Genomic DNA, 20,000 nt, shown 5'->3' on the forward strand with positions numbered 1-20,000 from the left:
ATGACAATGTCCCTGTGCACAAAACCAGCTCCAAGAAGATCTGCTTCACATGAGTGAAGGATCTCCTGCTATAAAGTTATAAATCCTATTGAACACCTTTGGGACGAATGTGAACGCTGACTGCACTCAGGCCTTCTCACCTACATCAGTACCTGACTTTAGTAACACCCTTGTGGCTGAATGAATCTGGACTCTGGAAAAGGTCTCCACAAAGCCGTACAGTTTCCTCATTGTGTAAAATGTAAAATGGGGGTACATGTTGTTTATAAGTGTGTTAAGAAAGTAATTGGTTGTAGCTACAGATCAGAAAAGGCATTTATTGGAGTGTAAAATGAGGTTGTGAAATCCTCAGGTGTGGAAATAAGATTAGCGTAGCTGATGCAAATGCAAAAAAGTTTGTGTTAGCTAGCAGAACTTCAAGTACTATCTGGTGTAGTTGTGACCTCATTGAAACCATGTGAGGCTCTGTGTGTGTGTGTGTGTGTGTGTGTGTGTGTGTGTGTGTGTGTGAGATTTTAGACATTAGATTTAACCTAATATACAGAGTAGACATATATTTTAATTTTTGTTAATATAAAATACTTTTATAATCTCAATAACAGAACAATGAACATATTTATACAGTATACATGACCACACTATATACATATTACACACACACACACACACACACACACACACACACACACACACCTCACAATCATATCTATCTATCTATCTATCTATCTATCTATCTATCTATCTATCTATCTATCTATCTATCTATCTATCTATCTATCTATCTATCTATCTATCTATCTATCTATCTATCATCTATCTATCTATCTATCTATGGTTCTAATTGTCAATTCATCATCTTCTTATGTTTTTCTCCCAGACAACACCACACATCAGTCGGACTTCCAAGTTTATTGTGAGTATGACATGATATACAGTATATATCATTCTTATACTGTGTGTGTGTGTGTGTACTTAGAAGACTAATTATGCTGCTTTATTACCAGGGAGAAAACCAAACTCAGAATGAGGCTGGTACGTAAACAGACACACACACACACACACACACACACACACACACACACACACACACACACACATACACACCCTATTAATATAGATGTGTTGTAGATGTGTATTTTATAACCCGAGATAAGGTTTGCGGTTTATTTACACACTTTCTAGAAATCATGCCGTCTCAGCCGAATCTGGTAACCAAACCTGCAGCATTCTTCCATTACAAACATGGTGAGAAACACACACACACACACACACACACACACACACACACACACACACACACACACACAATTTAACATCCACACTACACTATATACTACACAGCACACTACACTATATACTGTACAAGCAATACATACAAACTACACACTCACAGACACACCTTTCTCCGTATATAAATCAATGAGTATGTATTAAATTATTCCCAATAGTCTTTTCTCTTCATTTCATATTGTTTCTCTCAGGTGTGTTGCTGCAAGTAGCGTCTGTATGTTATATTTTATCAATCTGATTCCATTTTAAATCAGAAAAATGAACACGTCTGTGCTTGCAGCATACAGTTACAGTTGTTGCTGTAACCAAGCAGATTTTAGATTGCCCACCATGAGGCCGTCTAGCAGGCGTCTGATCACTTCAGCAATTGATTGGATTGATTGATTTTAATTTCACAACAACCGACAGAGAAAAAGAAACTGATTTAATCGCAGATACACTTACAAGGACATTTACAAGACAGACTTTTTTTTTTAAGAAAAGCTGAGAAAAGGTCAGTTGTAAACAGTTACTTTTGTATTTTCTTTCCTGTAGAATTTACACAAAAACATACAATTTGCCTTCATTTCAAATCCTCAGGAAAATCATAATACACAAGAAAATGTCTAGAAATGGACAGAAATGCACAGAAAAGCAGGAAACCCCGAGGTGATGTGATGAGGTGAATATCGATGCTTCTGCTAGAGATGATGTATGTGGGTAGGCAGCTGTGGCTACAGTGAAAGGAGACCTGTTGAATTGTGTTGTTGTTGAGTTTTGTTAATGGTTTCTGCAGCCACTGCATCATAATGTTCGTATTAAGACGGGGATTGATTTCGCACAACAGTCAGTTCTCAAAGTTTAGGTGTTCTGACAGAGAAAAATGACTAATATGACCATGACTGCACTACCCTTTCATTGATCCATAGACTTCAATATAACACTGATGCAAACGCTGGAAACACACTGCATATATTATATGAGTTGCTCAGTAGCTCCTGGTTTTATAACCACAAATGACTGTAAAAGACTGTAGGAAGAACATCACTCATAATCTAATCATAAACACTCATGTTAGTTCTCTCTCTCTCCAGTGTTCTGTAGTGTTTAAAGACTATAATCACACTCTTGATGTCACCCAAATGAGGATGAGGTTCTGCTTTTGAGTCTGGTTTCTCTCAAGGTTTCTTCCTCAGAACATCTAAGGGAGTTTTTCCATCACCACAGTCTCCATGGCTGTTCATCAGGGATAAACACACATCATTCACTTTAACTGTTGATTTCTGTAAAGCTGCTTTGAGACAATGTCTGTTGTGAAAAGTGCTATAGAAATAAACTTGACTTGACTTGACTTGACATATGCAAAAGTTTTAGTCTGGTGAACTCTGACCCAAATCATATTCATAATTCAAAATGGAGAAAATATGAATTGAGAATATGAACTCAGCATCAGAGGAGCAGCAGTTTGCATATTTATTTTATTATATTGTAAAGATTGTATATTTTCTTTTATTGATTTTGCCCTTATCCAAAACAACTAAAGGGATTATAATATTATGTAAAGTAGCTGTGAGCAAAGTCAAAAGTCCAATGTCTAAACCAATGAGTTCCCCCTTTTAAGATCAATGACTGATGTAATTTCTGGTTGCTGCTGTATCACATGCTAAAAGTCACATGCTAAAAGTGTTGCGTGATGCCGCTGGATGCCCTGACAACAAGCCAGTTTGTGGTGTCTGGAGGACGTGGACAAAACATCCCCAAAACTGGTTCTTAGAAAATAAAAATAAACCACATAAATGAATGGAATGCATGAAGGTGAGCACATCTACAATCTCCTGGGTCACTATCTACTTGTCGGACAGACCCCAAGATGTACGTCTGGGTTCCTGCACGTCTTAGAGCCGACCGAGCAGTTCTGGAGCATCACAAGGAATAATGCTTTTCTCCTTCTTTTTCCTTCTTTCCCCTTTTCCTTTTTACCCTCTGCACTGCAGATGTTCAGTACGGGTCAGACCTCTGACACTTTCAGAAATTTTTGTGGTGGTCAAGTGCATAAGGCATGGAGAGGAGGAGGAGGAGAACAGGGACCTGATAAACATTTTTTGAAAACTATTTGCTCCTCAGTGTGGCCAAGACCCGTGAAACTGTGGTGGACTATAAAAGGAAAAGGACAGCAACCAGCTCCATCTCCAACATATGTCAGGATGATGAACCTATAGATACCCTGGCGTGGACCTCAACAAGCTAAGAAGCTGTATATAAAAAATGATAAGCAGACCAGGTTTTTTTATTTTTACTGAGCTCAGGTCCCTTAATGTTTGCAGTAAGATGTTGGACACCCTCTACCAGTCTGTGGTAGGCAGTGCAGTCTTTGCTACAGCAGTATGCGAGGGGGAAATCTTTACAATCTGAATATGAAGGCTGTTGAAATGATTGCTACAGGAGGTTGTTTGTTCCAACGCTGCACAAAGCCAGTCTTAGGGTTTAATCACTCAGCAATATTTCAGTTTGACCGACATAAACTGTTGACAACCATACACACTTCCACCGAATGCCATTCACACTTCACTTTAATTACCCTCAAGTCCGCTGGTGTATCAGCAATGCTTCCACAAACACTCTTCTGCACCACTCGATCACACCTCCACCAAATCTGTACACACCACATCTCTTTCTTCTTTTTATACTTTCTATACTTATTTATATACTATAACATGTATTTGTCTGTCTGTCTGTCTGTCTGTCTGATCAATTCCTGGAGGTGTGGAACCCATAAACATCTCCATATGCTCCTGCTCCTTCCCTGTCTGGGTTGACTGCAGTTGTCTTCACTTCTTGCATGTTGTTGGAGTAATTTGTGTTTGAAGTGTGAACTTTAGCTCAGTTGGATTCTCAGTTTAGGTGACTGACCTGCCTGGTCTAGAACATTACACTCCTTTGCTTTAAAAAACAGTTTTGGGTTGATTTGAATTGTCGTCTGACATGTCGTCTGAATTTGAGAAGATAGTATATCATTAAACACTTTCAAATTCATCCAGCTGTTTTTTATGTACCAGAATTCTAATAATTATCAGAGTGTGTGCATGTGATAGATTCCAGAGCAACAGCACTGAGTGTGTTTAAGGGATCCCCAGTATGAGCATTAAAGTCAAGTCAGGAAGCTTTTATTGTCATTCCAGCCATATATAGCTGATGCAGTACACAGTGAAATTAAACAACGTTCCTCCACAACCATGGTGCTACATTAAACAACATAAAGCTAGATAACAGAAAAAAGGTGAGACCATTTTAGCATCTCACTTGCTGTTGCTGCTGGAAGTCCATGTTGCAGAAAAAGATTGAAATGAATGTGCATTTGATGAACTTTGACATGAGAAAGCAGGATGTTGGTTTCAGCAGATACAGCAGACAGGATGGAGTCAGTTTCTAGTTCATTGCAGTTCACCTCGGGGGCAGCAGGGGGCACTAAACATCACACACTGCTCTTCTAAAGCGTCTTGTGATTGAATAAATAGATGACATTTGTGTGTGTGTGTGTGTGTGTGTGTGTGTGTGTGTGTGTGTGTGTGTGTATGTATATGTGTATGTGTGTTAGGTGCAGTTCTGAAATCTGGAATGTCCATGATGGATTGGGACGAGCGTGGCTTTCCTGCATTCAGGCACAGCCTTAGTTACAGCAATGGCAACCTGATCATCCCTAAAGACGGCTTCTACTTCCTGTTCTCCAAAGTGTCCTTCAGAATCAACTGCAGCACTTTCACACACGAGATCAAGCTGAACTCATCACGTTATAGCTACATTCCGATCAACCTCATGATGGACAAAAGGTACCTTCACACCTGTATGCTAACTACAAACAAAACGCACATATGTTCGAGGAGATCTTTGAAAACGTATTAAACGGAACAAGCTCCAGCAAGTTCCTTTCCTGTTTTTGAACAGTTTAGAAAAGTAGGTTAGGATGGAAGGTTAGGGTGGTTCCTGTGGTTGCACTGTGGTTGTGATGTGTGTGTTTTTTGTGATGTTTGTTTGCAGGCGCAGTTGTGTGGACCAGAAAAGGGCTCATGAGAAGAACCAGTTCAGCAGTTACCTTGGTGGAGTGTTGAGGCTTCACAAGAAGGAAAAGGTGTTCGTTTCAGTCAGCGATTACAGCAGCTTGATCACAGAGACAAAACAGAACTTCTTCGGTGGTTTCATGATCTAGAACTTGGACACTGTTCATGATTTTTTTTCATCTTTAATTTCATATGTTATTTTTATTCTATTCTATTTAAGATTGAAATATTTGATAACCTGCATTTTACTGCGTCTCAGTGAGGTCCTGGTGTGAACCACAGCATCACACTCGGGTGTGGGGCCAAAACCAGCACCCCTAGAGCGTTCATCTGAGTGAACTCTAATGTAGTAAAGATCAGAGCGAGAGCAAGATGGTGATGTATTGAGATACGAGCTGCTAAACTGACCTTCAAGCTGCACACTGTTGCAGACAGAGCTGACATGCTGCAGATGTGCAAAACCTTCTGGAAATGCTGGATAAAGTCTACAATTTATAATATATTTATCCTTTATTTATATAACTTTTGAATCTATGCTGATCAAAATCCTCCTCTGGAGCTGAGTGTGTAGAGCATCTGGAGGAGGTGCTCAAAGGACTATCTCCTTTAATTTATGCAAACTATTTCTAAAACCCTGACAGGAACATTAGCTTATTTTTTAATAGCTAACATAAAAAAATGTACCTCAAACCAAATCATATCTGCCCCACAAAGCTCCTACAAGGAGGTCTCTTTTCACTGATGGATGAGGCAAAGGAGGCAGTCGTTATTTATTTACGTACAGTGTATTTCTCATTAAATGTTATATTATTTGATGTTTATTTTTGGTACAGATATTGTTGTAATGATCACATGTTTGTATGCTTTTAAAACAATAAATGAATCTATGTGCTTGATGTTGTGGTAGGACGGCTGTGAGAAGAATGAATGAACAGGTGTTTTATTAGCTAGCGTTGTTGCAATGACGAAAATGAAAATAATAACTTGAACTCATGGCAAACTATTGTAGCTAGCTGCTAAAAATGCTACATTTTTTATTGGAAAGCCTAGGGGGAGCTATAATGTTGCAGATTGGTTGGACAGCATTGATAGTTCATAGAAGTAGGAGAGGATGCATGACAATGCCACAGCTCGTCTCATCAGTAGGGGAATGTGGACAGTGCCAGGAGAATAAATAGAAAACAAATGGACAACCTCAGGCTGAATGTTTCAGTATTTAATCTACCTGCTAAAAACATCACACAAAAACTAGCTAACTACACCAGACTAAGCTAACAAGAAATACATGGGTGTGTTTAGACATTCAACAACACCTACAGGATAAAGTGTAGATGATCACACAACCTTAGATGTTCTTAAACCAAGGGAAAGTTTTGAAGAATGGCTTAAAACAAAGTGCTAATTAGAAGGAAGCTTATAAAAAAAATGTTCTGCTGCTTTATGATTTAGTCTTCTGATTGGTCATTTGCTGTAAAGAATTGAACGATGATTGGTACAGATCTCCACCTATAGGAGAAGCACATCAAAGCTAGAGAAAGTTTTAAATAGAAAAACAGTGAGAAAGAAGCAGAGTGAGAACACATAGTAAACCATCGACTTCGTACTAAAATGTCAAAGGTTTTCTAAGATCCGAGTCAAATTCCGTGTCCTCTTAATCACAGAGATCATAAACATCAGTGTCAAAAGTTCAGCAACTCTGAGTCAAATCCCGTGTCCTCCTAATCACAGAAATCATAAACATCAGTGTCAAAAGTTCAGCAACTGTGTTTGATCCAGTTTAGGCCTTTGAGAACTGTTTATTTACGTGCTATCGAGGAACAGTTGCATTTAAAAGGCAGCTCTTATACGTTTTCACTCCGTTTTATCACCTGGAAGTCGAGTCTGTGGAAAACTTTCTGAAGGATCAACTTTCTGAGATGTTAGACCTCTGCGGGTTTTCGGAAACCAATCCGTCTGAGCAATGAGCCAGCGTAGAAGTGTGAACAGATCCTGTGGATTAGACGGATGATTAGTGGTTAATTAAGAGATACAGAAATGGTGTGAGGGTTTTGTGCAGTAGGCTTGTAAACATTGTTTATTCAAGAGCAGACTTGAGTGTGTCTGACAAGAATAAGCTACGAAGAGCACAAGCATCTACTTGAATCATCTCATGAATCATGCAGAAATATTCCAAAACTGTTGCACAATTGTTCAAGCGCTTCTGAATTGCCGATATGGGGACCTCTGTCATTACTCACCAGGTTCTCTCTGAGGTATGTTCAGAAGAAAACCACAGAAACACAACGATGACTTGATCTCTGTAAAGTTACTTTTTTTGTTTCGCATCATTTTAACCATATATACAGTGCAGCACACAATGAAACCAAACAACATGGTGCTCCATCGTACAACATCAATTAGCAAAAGGAACACAAAAGAACTACACACAACTCTAAACTAACAACACAAAGTGCACATGTGCAGCCTTCAGTGCTAAAACACTAAAGACATCATGACACAATGATAAGCAGTAACACAGTAGTGCAGACCAGTGCAGTACAGAAGGATGTTCGAGTGTTTTGTGTGTATAAAAATCTAAAATAAATACTGTACATGTAAACAATTAGCAATCTTCTGGAAATCTTCTGGCTCTTACACACGTGCACCAGAACAAATCTGTGCTGCTTTGCTTTTCCTCAAGCTTCTGGAGCGTTGCATGGAGCGTTTTTACACAGCTGCAAATGATCAAAGTGAACCTGACACCGTGCTGAGAGGCGTCACTGCGGGTAACGTTACGGCTTCACGGCTCGCTTAGAACAGTTTCGCAGTTTAGAAGAAATCATTACCGTAACACTATCATGTTATTTTCACTAAGTGCAAGAGCTTTAAACTGCGAGATGAAGGAGATTTACGATGAGGAAAAACCTGCGATGGCCTGCAGGAGAAACTTTTGATACATGATGAAATACGTCAGCTGTGAGAACTCTCGGGATGGAAATGTTGAGTGGGTGTTGATGTGAGAAACAATGCAGAGTGGTTTGATGTTTGAGGACTTTGTCTGCTACTCCTGAGTGAGTGAGTTTGTTAAAAATGTTAAGAATGTTAAGAACCCTGCTGCTGTAGAAGAAGGCATAATTGTTACCTCACCACCCTTAACTCCTCTCCACATTCATGGCATTTGGCAGATGCCCTTATCCAGAGTGACTTACAACCGAGGGTTAAGGGGCTTGCCCAGGGGCCCAGCAGGGGCACCTTGGTGGTCCTGGGATTTAAACTTGTAATCTCTTGACCCAGAGTTTAGTGCTTTAACCACTGAGCTGTCACCTCCTTCATAAGGCCTTCACCTACTGGGGAGGTGGCAGGAGGAATGGGAATCTGTTAGTTTAGTCAGAATATGAGGAGTTGCATAGATGAAGATTCAGGTTTCAGCCAGTTTTACAGATAACGGTTCACGTCTAAACAAAATACGTGTCCGTATGTGGAAAGCTGGCCAAGTTCCGATCAAATGGTTTTGATGTAATGTAATAAGTACAAGCCGTTAAGGTGAATCAGGACATCCGTCATTATGTGGAAGTTTAAGTGTGGCAAGTTTAATTTGAATTAGTCCTGCCTTGGAAACGTCGCAGAACTTTACAGGCAATGAAACATAGTTGCGGTTGAACTCTGCCGGTATTAGAGCCTGACGACTGTTCAGACTTGTTCTGCAGTCAGCACGAAGAGTGAAATCGATTTGTAGTGTAGGGTATTAGATAAGATCAGTGAATTACCATGAGTCAGCCATGTTTCGACATGACACTTAATTTGGAATTCAGAAGCAACAAAAGTGGAAGGAATGACATTAAGGATGACGATGACGACGATGACGAAGGAGATGGTGATGATAATAATAGCACGTATTAATAATATTTCATCATGGAGTGCGGATGAAGAATGAAAGCGACCTACATCACACTTATCACTACTGCAACAATGAAACATCAAATGGTGCAGGAAAGTCCATTGCACCCTAAAAATACAGCACGTTCTAAAAACGGTGTTAAAATGCATGTAGCGTCCTCACAATCAGGTTATCTCTGTCTTTCATCTGCGTTTCTTACTTTCGCAACCTCCACCCACACACACGGTGCAGAGAGAGAGAGAGAGAGAGAGAGAGAGAGAGAGAGAGATCAAAATATGTGAAAGAGGAAGTGGTGAAAGAGAGAGAGAGAGAGAGAGAGAGAGAGAGAGAGAGAGAAAGAGAGAAAGAGGATGCAGGGGAAGGAAAATGGGGGGAGGATGGGTTCAGACTAAACAATGCTGACTCAGTGGTTTTCTGCAGGCTCTGCTGAAGTTTCCATAACGCAGCCGCAAACAAACAACTGCAACGCTTTTTTATTTTTATGTCTTCCGAAAGCGAGACAGAGAAAGAAATGATTGTCACAGGAAAAAAAAAAGGTTTGACAAGAAACCACCCACTCACTTTTTTCTCACTCTGTAGACATTTTCACTTTTGTTCTGCAGACCCCATGGTTACAGAATTACTGCACCTGCACCCAAATCATCTCTACTCAATGGTGCCTCCTTTCCACTCATGCGACTGAATATGTGGCCATGGAATTCTTCTTTTCCTTAATAGTTTCACCTGCTATGTGTCACCTTTCCTTATTGCAACTTTAACTTATTTAGCTTTGGACTCAGCTTGGTCTTGACTATTGGTTTAGCTAAACATGGTCTTTTTTCTCACATTCACAAACAGATGCAGTGTTGCAGAGTTTTTATTTTCTCATTGATTGTGATTGTGTCCAGTTCAGTGTGTGTCCAGTTTAGTGTGTGTCAAGTTCAGTTCAGGTCCTTCATGTTGAGAGTCTGTTGGCTTGTGGTGAAAAAACTGTTACACAGTCTGGATGTGAAGCCCGAATGTTACTGTTCCTCTTTCCAGATGGCAGAAGAGTGAAGAATGTGTGTGATTGGTGCATGTGAGGTGTATGTGTGCGTGAGGGGTATGTTTGAGGGGTGTGTGTGTGTGTGTGTGTGTGTGTGAGGTGTGTGTGTGTGTGTGTGTGTGTGTGTGTGTGAGGGTGTGTATGAGGGTATGTGTGAGGTGTGTGTGAGTGGTGTGTGTATGTGAGGGGTGTGTGTGATCAACCACAATGCTGGTGGCTTTTACACCAGTTTGTTAACCTCTGCACCTCCTCTCTGTATGCAGACTCGTTGTTCTTGCCTATGAGACCCACCACGGTGGTGTCAAGCAAACTTAATGATGTGATTGGAGCTGTGCATTGCTACACAGTTGTGAGTCAGCAGGGTGAACAGCAGGGGACTGAGTACACAGCCCTGAGGGGCCCTAGTGCCCAGTGTGATGGTGCTGGAGATACTGTTTGTGATCTGGAATGCTAGGAGGTCTAGGAGTGCAGGATCCAGTTACAGTGGAATATGTTTGGGCCTACAGGCTTATCTTCTCAATTGGTTACAGATGAATGGTAGTGTTGAATGCTGAACTGAAGTTTATGAACAGCATTCATAAGTATAAATTCTTGTTTTCCAGGTGAGTGAGAACCAGGTGGAATGTGGTGGAGATGGTGTCGTCGGTGGAGCAGTTTGGTGGTATGGGAACTGCAGTAAATACTGCCAGTATTACAGGCAGCAGGGTCTTTATGTGCCTCATGACAAGCCTTTTGAAGCTCTTCATAATAAAAGGATGTTTGGCATGTTGGGACAACAGCACTGCTCAGAGACATGTTGAAGGTGTCAGTGAGAACATATGCCAGTTGGTCTGAACACCCTTTAAGCACTCTGCCAAGAATGTTGTCTGGTCCTGCAGCTTTCTGTGGGTTGACTCTGTTTAGAGCTTTCCTCATTTCAACAGTGGAGATACAAAGCACAGGCAAAGCAAAGGTTGTTGGGAGAAGAATTGGTCTTCCGTGCCGCCATGTCGCAGACAAATGATGATGTCCTGTAGTTGGTGATGGCTTGGATGACCTACCACATGCACCTTGTGTCGCCGCTGTCCGTAAAGTGTTTGTGGATACTCTCAGCATATGCACGCTTTGCCTCTCTGATGGCCCAGGACAGTTTGACCCTGCCTTGTCACCTTCCCCTGAATGCAGAGTCTTGGGGCTTCAGGAGTGCACGCACCTCTCGAGTCATTCATGGTTTCTGGTCAATGCACTTGCTGATGTAGCTGGTCACTGATGATGTGTACTTCTCTAAGTGAAGTTGCCATTGGGTGCAGCCTCCTTAAGCATGTCCCAGTCAGTGCATTCAAAGCAGTCCGGAAAAGCACAGAGCCTGGCCAGGTTCTCACCTGCTTTTATACTGGTCTTGAACGCTGAGTTGTCTGTATGTTGTGATCGGCATAACAGAGATGTGGTCTGAATAGCCGAGGTGGTGGCGGGGCTTTGCCCGGTATGCGCCCAGGATGTTTGTTTAAACAACATACAGCATGTTTTTTCCTCTGGTTGCAAAGTCCACATTCTGGTGCAATTTAGGGAGCACATTCCTGATATTTGCATAGTTGAAACCTCCAGTAACAATCAATATTCCTTATAGAACCGTAGAGTACATAGAGTGCCTCCTTAGCATTGTGTACGGAATGTACAGTCCGAGCACAATATTTCCAGGGTAAAAAAAAGGTCTACATCTCACAACCATAAACTCCACCAGCAGTGAGCAGCAGGAAGAAACAAGGACAACCATTCTATGTTGTTGTAAACAGTCCGCCGCCAGGAGTCTTACTTACACAGAGCTGCATTTCTGTTGACACGAAACCCGGCTAGCCTGTCCAAAAGAATGGCGGCTTCTAGAACTCTGTTGCTCAGCCACACCTCTGTGAAAACAAAGATGCAGCAGTGTCTGTACTCATGCCAAGTAGCTTGCTGAAGTCTGATGTAGTCCAATTTATTGTCCAGAGATCAGACATTTGCTAGCAGGATTGATTGTAGAGCAGGGGGGCTAGGGTTAGCCTTTAACATGGCACTAGCCCTCCGCTCACTTTCTGCACTTCCGCCTCCTTGTGCACCGCTTTTGATGCCGCATCCTCCGTCCATCTGCCTCAGGCAACGCCGAGGTCTGGAGGCCTGGTCCTCAAAGCAAGCCAAGGTCATTTAGCCTCTCCCACAATTCATCATAATGATGGATGTTTCTGCAAACATTTTCTGCAAAGATGTTTCTGCAATACTTTTGCTACTACTTTGTTTGGTGCAAACCAAAAATCTTTACTGTAATTTGGTCTATTTAAAAAAAAAACTGCACTTTAAAGTCCACAATCAGTATTGGTTCATCTAAAAAAGCCATACTCATCTCTGGTCCACCAAAAACCTGCAATCAGCCATGGGCTATCCGATACTGCATTCAAGCCTGGTCCACCAAAAAACCTGTACTCATCTCTGGTCCCTAAAAAAAATGAAGAAAGAAATGAATAAAATGAAAAAAAGAATGATACTGGACTGTTCCTGGAACTGTAAGCTGGAGAATGAGCCAGTAAAACTACATCACTACATCAGAGCTACATTATTTCCATCATCTTTGGCATTAAATTGTAAACTGTTGAGTTCAACTGAATAAATATATTTAAGTTGAACAAATGGTTGAAGAAAGATAAACATCAGTATGAGCACAGGAATTGTTGCGTGAAGGAAGAATGCTAAAGCATGTAAGATCTCCTTAATTTCTTTTTAACAGTTGTGGTTTCTGTGACAGGAAGGTCTGAAGGTCTGCCCTATGATTCAGAAAAAGAAGTCAGCCGGAGATGAATCATCACATGGTGGCCATTGAGGCAGAGGAATTGTACAATTGAGACCTTTTCTTCCTCTCTGATATGCCCGGGTAAAGGGGGGGAAGATATTTTTGTAAGAATCACCCACTCACTCTTGTTTTCTCCACAGATCTATTCATGTTGTCCTGCAGATCCTGTGGCTTACTGAGTTACTGTACTTAAATCATCGCTGGAGCAGCAACTGGATATTTGGTCAATTAAAATTTAGATTTTTAACCCCTGACACGTGTGACACGTCTTTCCCTATTAGACTAACTTATGGTGGAACTTGAGTTAAGTCTTGAACTGTGTTTCTGTATTGTCTATTGTGTATATGTAGCACCTGGGTTCAGGAGGAACATTGTTTCATTTCACTGCATACTGCATCAGCTATATATGGTTGAAATGACAATAAAAGCTTCTTGACTTGACTTGTCTCAGATTATTTAGCATTTGGCTTTGGACTCGTCTGGGTCTTGACACATTGATATTGTGAAGGTGTGGTGTGGAAGAGTGATGAGGTTAGTGTTGATAGAAGAGCAGACTTGATTTGAAGGTTTAACAGAAGTCATTACTTTTTTAAACACATTTCATTGGACAAAATACGCAGGTTCAGCCGAGAAGCTGAAGTAAACTCTTGCCATTGAAAAGGATTTTATGAAATTTCTGGTCATAAAATTGTCTTAGATTTGATATGCTGCATTTTAAAAATGTTTCAAAGTGCTTTTCCTCCTTCTTTGATAAAAAAAAAATCAAAAACCCAACGTTAAACCTGGTCCATCAAAACCTGTACTGAACCCTGGACCATCAACTATCTTCGTCTGACTGTGTGTTTCTCATTCATTCTGTCCGTCTGTCTTTTTCTGTGTTTTTGTCTGCAGCCCTGACTGCCTTGATTGTCTCTTTGTCCATCTCTCTGCCTGTCTTTCATTCTGTTTTTTTCTTTATCTCTTTGTCCCTCGGTCTCAGACAGCAGATGTGGCTCTTCTGAGGAAGTGTAGTTTTGTTCCTCAAAATTGGTGCATCAATGCAGGAAAAATGTCTGCACAGCAAGAGTTCATTCCTTTACCCTGTCTTTCCTGCACTCCTTCTCCTCATCTTCGTTTAATGCCTTCTTTTATTATAGATGTCATTTGTAATCCGGACCACAGGATGTACTTCATTATTTCATACCTGACCAACAGTGTGAAATGTGAGCACCAAATGTGCGGTGAATTAAAACGCCAGTTCGGCTGAGTTCAGCTCGTTACCACTTTCCATGAAGTGGTTAAACTTTGAGAGCGATGGCAGAGCGGAAGTGTGGAGAAGGAGGTAAAGGTCTAGGTAAAGCCGCACTGTTTCTCTTCAAAGGAAGACAAAGTCATCCTGCCGTGTCATCTTAAGATCAGCTTCCCACACGCCTAATCATAACCTAACCTGTCATTTTCTAAACAGGCCTCGTAATGGACTGACTGGTTTTTCCCCGGGAACATATTCCAGATCTGCAGTGGAACCTGAGCAGGAAATTCGTCAATTTGGATTTTATTACAAGGTGTGAGGAACTTTGTTGGTGGAACACTGGGATGAACTTCTAAAGAATTAGAGACAGAACCAAAAGAACTAAAAAAAAGAATGTTAAACAGGTGAGTGTGTGTGTGTGTGTGTGTGTGTGTGTGTATACAAAATGTCTGTAGAACTGAAACCTTGCTAGCTGAGCTGACAGTAAGTGACGTGTACCCATTTGAGTGTGTGAGAGAATATGTGTGTGTGTGTGTGTGTGTGTGTGTGTGTGTGTGTGTGTGTGTGTGTATGTGTGTGTGTATGTGTGTGTGTGTGTGCTCAATTTCCCCCTTGCCACTGGTTTCGGAAACTTCCGGCCTTTATTAACGCAGGTTTCCAGTTCAGGGCAGCAGGAGGGCGCTACGGAAATCACACTCTGTAATAAAGATAGACCGGGAAGCTGCTGTCACTCTTCTCACTTCCACGTGTACGTCACTTACCACCCGTAACATCACTTCACTTCCACATGCCCCACGCCATGCAACATCTCATCACCTACTGACCTCAGCACCTTAAATCCCAGCGTGTAACTGCAGCTTCAGCTCCTTCATCCACTGAGACATTTTTGGTGTCTGGTGTTTGCACTGGAGTGATAAATCTAACAAGTGACAGGAGTTTTTTTATTTCATCATTTTTATTTATAAAGCACTTTTAATGATGGAAATTGTCTCAAACCTGTTTGTAGCCTCGAGCCCCAGTGTCTAGACGAGGCATCTCCAAAACCCACAGAGCTCTTTCCATTAACCTGTTCAAGTTTACTCTCTTTTAAATAAACATTTTTTACTTAGAAATTACATATATAATAATCATACTTTTAATAACAAAGTATAGACAATGGTTTCAAAAATTCTATAATTCATTTTGAATAAAGTGATGATAATTATAAACTAAAACAATTGACAGTTATTTAAAATAAACCTTAATATTAAAATTAAAAAATTTCAAATGTAAATACTTTTTTCATTATATAAATTTTTTTTATACATTTTTATTTATGATCAAATTGTAGGTTTACAGAGATTAATACTTATATATACAAGATATACAGCATAGTATTATATAGTCTCTATAATGCAGTATATAGTGTCTATAATGCAGTGTATAGTGTCTATAAGGCAGTATATAGTGTTTATAATGCAGTGTATAGTGTCTATAAGGCAGTGTATAGTGTCTATAATGCAGTGTATAGTGTCTATAAGGCAGTATATAGTGTCTATAATGCAGTAGTGTTTATAATGCAGTATATAGTGTCTATAATGCAGTATATAGTGTCTATAATGCAGTGTATAGTGTCTATAATGCAGTATATAGTGTCTATAATGCAGTATATAGTGTCTATAATGCAGTGTATAGTGTCTATAATGCAGTATATAGTGTCTATAATGCAGTATATAGTGTCTATAATGCAGTGTATAGTGTCTATAATGCAGTATATAGTCTCTATAAGGCAGTGTATAGTGTCTATAATGCAGTATATAGTGTTTATAATGCAGTGTATAGTGTCTATAATACAGTATATAGTGTTTATAATGCAGTATATAGTGTCTATAATGCAGTATATAGTGTTTATAATGCAGTATAGTGTCTATAATGCAGTAGTGTTTATAATGCAGTATAGTGTCTATAATGCAGTATATAGTGTCTATAATGCAGTATATAGTGTCTATAATGCAGTGTATAGTGTCTATAATGCAGTATATAGTGTCTATAATGCAGTATATGGTGTCTATAATGCAGTATATAGTGTCTATAATGCAGTGTATAGTGTCTATAATGCAGTATAGTGTCTATAATGCAGTATATAGTGTCTATAATGCAGTGTATAGTGTCTATAATGCAGTATATAGTCTCTATAAGGCAGTGTATAGTGTCTATAATGCAGTATATAGTGTTTATAATGCAGTATATAATGTCTATAATGCAGTATATAGTGTTTATAATGCAGTGTATAGTGTCTATAATGCAGTATATAGTGTCTATAATGCAGTATATAGTGTTTATAATGCAGTGTATAGTGTCTATAATGCAGTATATAGTGTTTATAATGCAGTGTATAGTGTCTATAATACAGTATATAGTGTTTATAATGCAGTGTATAGTGTCTATAATGCAGTAGTTATCATTACAACTAACGCTACGGTTAAAAAAAAATCAAATTTTGACGCTTTGTCCTTTGTTCCCTAATCAGCCACGAGAGGGAGTCTCCACACTGTCATGATGTCCCGTGCACCGTAAACAAGGCGTGTCTGCACAATACACTGCACTATAAGGTATTGCAGCGTTACAGTGATGTTTTTGCTGATATGCTTGTCTATAGTTAAAATCCGAACTGTCAGACACTGGTGTCACATGGTTGATTATATCGCCTATATAGTGTAGAATATGTGTGATTTGAAACAGGTCCATCTGTAAAACCGTGCAATACACACAGTAGGGTCAGGTGAATAAATGTACCCTAGTGCAGGGGTGTTAAAGACACACAGAGGTGTAAAGAGTATATGGGTAAAGGGAATGTTGTGGTCCACCATGTGGATTTCACATCTATAGTTGTTGACATGAACGGAATCAAACTGAAAGAATTCAGAATGCTTTATTCTGTTCTTCCACTAGAGGGCAAAATGGAGAACTAAACCGAGGGCACAGCTACCGACAAAAATGCGCTAATGACGTAATATTTTATTAGTAAGCAAAAAGAAATGGTGACGTAAACAAATCTCTGTACAGAAGCTTCTTCTTCTTCTGCTATCCATGATATTATGCACTAAACTATAATAGGCAAAAGTATGTGCATCATCACCATGTCCATCACCAACCCCCACCCCCCCCTTCTTCACCGTTATAATAAGGTCCACTCTTCTGTGAAGGCTTTGCTATTAGATCTTAGGGCATAGGTTTGAGATTAAATGTGTATATAGACACTAATGGTGGGACGTTTGAGACGTTGCAGTTTGTCCCAAAGGTGTTCAGGTGGATTCAGCAGGTCAAGGTCTGTCCAGGTTATTTAAGTTCCTCCACTCCAACCTTCAACCATGGCTTTATGGCGCTACAGCAAGTGTTTGGGGATCTCTTTATCTTCAGAAGAAAGGGTTAACCCTAACTATTAATATATAGGGTGCACATACTTTTGGCCTTATATTGCAGTGTATAGGGTGTGTGGGTGCAGGAACACGTCCACAACAAATGGAGATAATTTATGTGGACTCAGAGACTCAGAGGTTTCACTGTAATGAAGTCCTTTTATTGATGATGTATTAGCATAATATTCCTGAATATAAATTAACAATCACATGGAAAGTCTCAGTCAGAGAGACATTACATAAATCTCGCCAGGTCGTGGTGAAGACACGTACAGGACGCCTGAGCTCTTTAATCCAGGCACTGAATTACTGAGCGTGATTAGCGCTCGGTGCCTGTCGCTAGCCAGCATGGTGGCCGTACATCTGTAGTGATGAATACTCTTCGGCTACTGTGTAACAGTAAAATAATCCCTGCTGTCTTACAGTACAACAGTTTAGCAAAACAAAACAATGCATAAATATATACGTACATACATAGAAATAGTATATAAATAGATTATGATCATATAAAAATATATAAATAGTGCTCTGTAAAAAGTTCTTCCTGAGAAAGCAGCGTCACTTGGACAACACATGCTAATATACTGCAATATCCAGGACACGTAACACGACATCCCGAAGCTTAAACGTGATCAGAAACGTCTGTGGGTGAGAAATGTCCTTGCTCGGATCCTCCGTCACGTGAGCTTCCCATACAAAAGAAGCAACAGTTATACGTTAGTACGCAGTCATGACACAGGAGTACGTTTATCTTCAGCGCATTTCAAAAGTGCAAAAATGAAGACGCTTGAGGTTGTTGCTTTTTCTTCTTTGGTTTCAAGCATGGTTTGAGTCAGCACCCTATAATAGCACACGCTTTCACATGTCAGTTTCCCACCCAGGTTTCTGCTCCGCCTCCCTCTAAGACCCGTCCACCAGGAAAATGCCGAACCCGGAGTGGTTCAGGTCGAGCCTCCATGCCTTGGGTACCACGCGGGCGTGCATCCTGGCCATGAGTCGGGTGTTGGCTGCAACCCGAGGCATCACGGTCCAACATTTCTCCACTAAATGCCCCGATGGTGTCTTGGGAAGGTGGAGATGAATTGAGCAGTACAGCTGCTCGGTCAAATTCTCATCATTGAAGATAATGCTGAGGGATCCGTTAGCGCAGGGGCCGGTGCAGGTCAGGTTGAGCTGGGCGTACAGGAAGTAGGTGCCTTCCTGCTTCATCTTCAGCACTCCCTGGTTTGAAATGTACTCGTAGCGTTTGCCTACGCTGGTGGTGTTTCCGTACTTGATGGGGTGCCACAGCATACTACCGTTTTTTAGCTCACCTGCAAGAAAACAATTCACAGAGAGACAGTTAGAACTCATGAGCAGTGTACAGAGAACATAAGAGAGCTGTTTATAGGAAGGGAAGGCAACCCCATAAATATCCCCCAGTTAATGCAGATCAAAGCAGTGTGGTATCTAAAGGCATTTCTAAAACCCCCAAAGTGAGAGTGAGAACTTACTGGAATCGGTATTCAAGTAGGCGAAATTCTCCATCTGGAAGAAATAAAGAGAAATACAAAGACTTTAATGACAGGCGACATTTTCTGCTCACCGCTCACTGTATAACGGGTCACACCCACATCCCCGGTGCTGCAGGACTGAGAACATGCCAAATCTTGCAATCAGACCCATCAGCAGCGGCACAAACATTACGAGTGCCATTTCATTAATTACTTAATGAAGTGCTCATGCTGGAGTTAATCATGGGACTGGTGCTTAATGTTCGTTCTTGTGTCCAAAAAAATGTAAAACTGTGCAAACAAGTGGATTTATTGGAGCTGAGGAGCGATTCAGGTTCACTGTGTTTACATCTGGCAGGAAGTGACATGTGGAGGAAGTAACTCAAGGAGGAAAGAGTGAGGAATATGGAGTAGGGTGCAGGGAAGAAGGTGTAAAGACTAAGGTGTAGGGAGTAGTGAGTAGGGTGTAAGGAATGGGGTGTAGGGACTTAGGTGTAGGGAATGGGATGTGGGGAATATGATGTAGGGAATGGGGTGTAGGGAATATGGGGTAAGGAATAGGGTGTAGGGAATGGGGTGTAGGGAAAAGGATGTAGGGAATATGGGGTAAGGAATAGGGTGTAGGGAATGGGGTTTAGGGAAAAGGATGTAGGGAATATGGTGTAGGGAATATGGTGTAGGGAATGGGGTGTAAGGTGCAGGGAACAGGAATGAACGTGTTGTTTACTATGCAGACTTAATAAGCTGTAAATAAAGCTGTATGTACCTTGTAGGACGGTCCCAGGTCCGGTACTCCTCCCCGATGCTGGCTCAGACCCGCTATGATGGGTTCGGCATTGCGCGTGAGGCTCTCGGT

At 40.7% G+C, this 20,000-nt stretch overlaps 2 protein-coding genes and 1 long non-coding RNA gene across 5 annotated transcripts in view; 2 read left to right on the forward strand and 1 right to left on the reverse strand.

Annotated features, from left to right (window-relative positions):
* LOC124378078 (tumor necrosis factor ligand superfamily member 10) overlaps positions 1-6,220 on the forward strand; it is an 8,736-nt gene extending 2,516 nt beyond the window's left edge. Inside the window, exons 2-6 of the mRNA XM_046837578.1 lie at positions 878-913; positions 1,005-1,032; positions 1,183-1,245; positions 4,865-5,096; positions 5,305-6,220. Coding sequence (XP_046693534.1) covers positions 878-913; positions 1,005-1,032; positions 1,183-1,245; positions 4,865-5,096; positions 5,305-5,473 — 528 coding nt within the window. The 3' untranslated portion in view covers positions 5,474-6,220. The remainder of the gene's footprint in view (positions 1-877; positions 914-1,004; positions 1,033-1,182; positions 1,246-4,864; positions 5,097-5,304) is intronic.
* Positions 6,221-14,322: 8,102 nt separating this feature from the next.
* Positions 14,323-20,000, forward strand: part of LOC124377839 — a 7,241-nt gene continuing 1,563 nt past the window's right edge. The window contains exons 1-4 of one of the 3 annotated variants that reach the window (XR_006924119.1): positions 14,323-14,358; positions 14,470-14,657; positions 16,763-16,844; positions 19,918-20,000. The exon at positions 19,918-20,000 is cut by the window's right edge and continues 52 nt beyond it. This is a non-coding gene — a long non-coding RNA (uncharacterized LOC124377839). Of the gene's footprint in view, positions 14,359-14,396; positions 14,658-16,762; positions 16,845-19,917 lie in introns of those variants that run through there. The other 2 variants (XR_006924117.1, XR_006924118.1) reach the window with 2 other exon arrangements.
* LOC124377838 overlaps positions 17,762-20,000 on the reverse strand; it is a 3,391-nt gene continuing 1,152 nt past the window's right edge. The window contains exons 1-3 of the mRNA XM_046837148.1: positions 19,911-20,000; positions 19,145-19,178; positions 17,762-18,964 (exon numbers count right to left, since the gene is read on the reverse strand). The exon at positions 19,911-20,000 is cut by the window's right edge and continues 1,152 nt beyond it. Coding sequence (XP_046693104.1) covers positions 18,552-18,964; positions 19,145-19,178; positions 19,911-20,000 — 537 coding nt within the window. The 3' untranslated portion in view covers positions 17,762-18,551. The remainder of the gene's footprint in view (positions 18,965-19,144; positions 19,179-19,910) is intronic.

This window comes from Silurus meridionalis, chromosome 24, assembly GCF_014805685.1.
Source record: "Silurus meridionalis isolate SWU-2019-XX chromosome 24, ASM1480568v1, whole genome shotgun sequence".
Taxonomy (NCBI): domain Eukaryota; kingdom Metazoa; phylum Chordata; class Actinopteri; order Siluriformes; family Siluridae; genus Silurus; species Silurus meridionalis.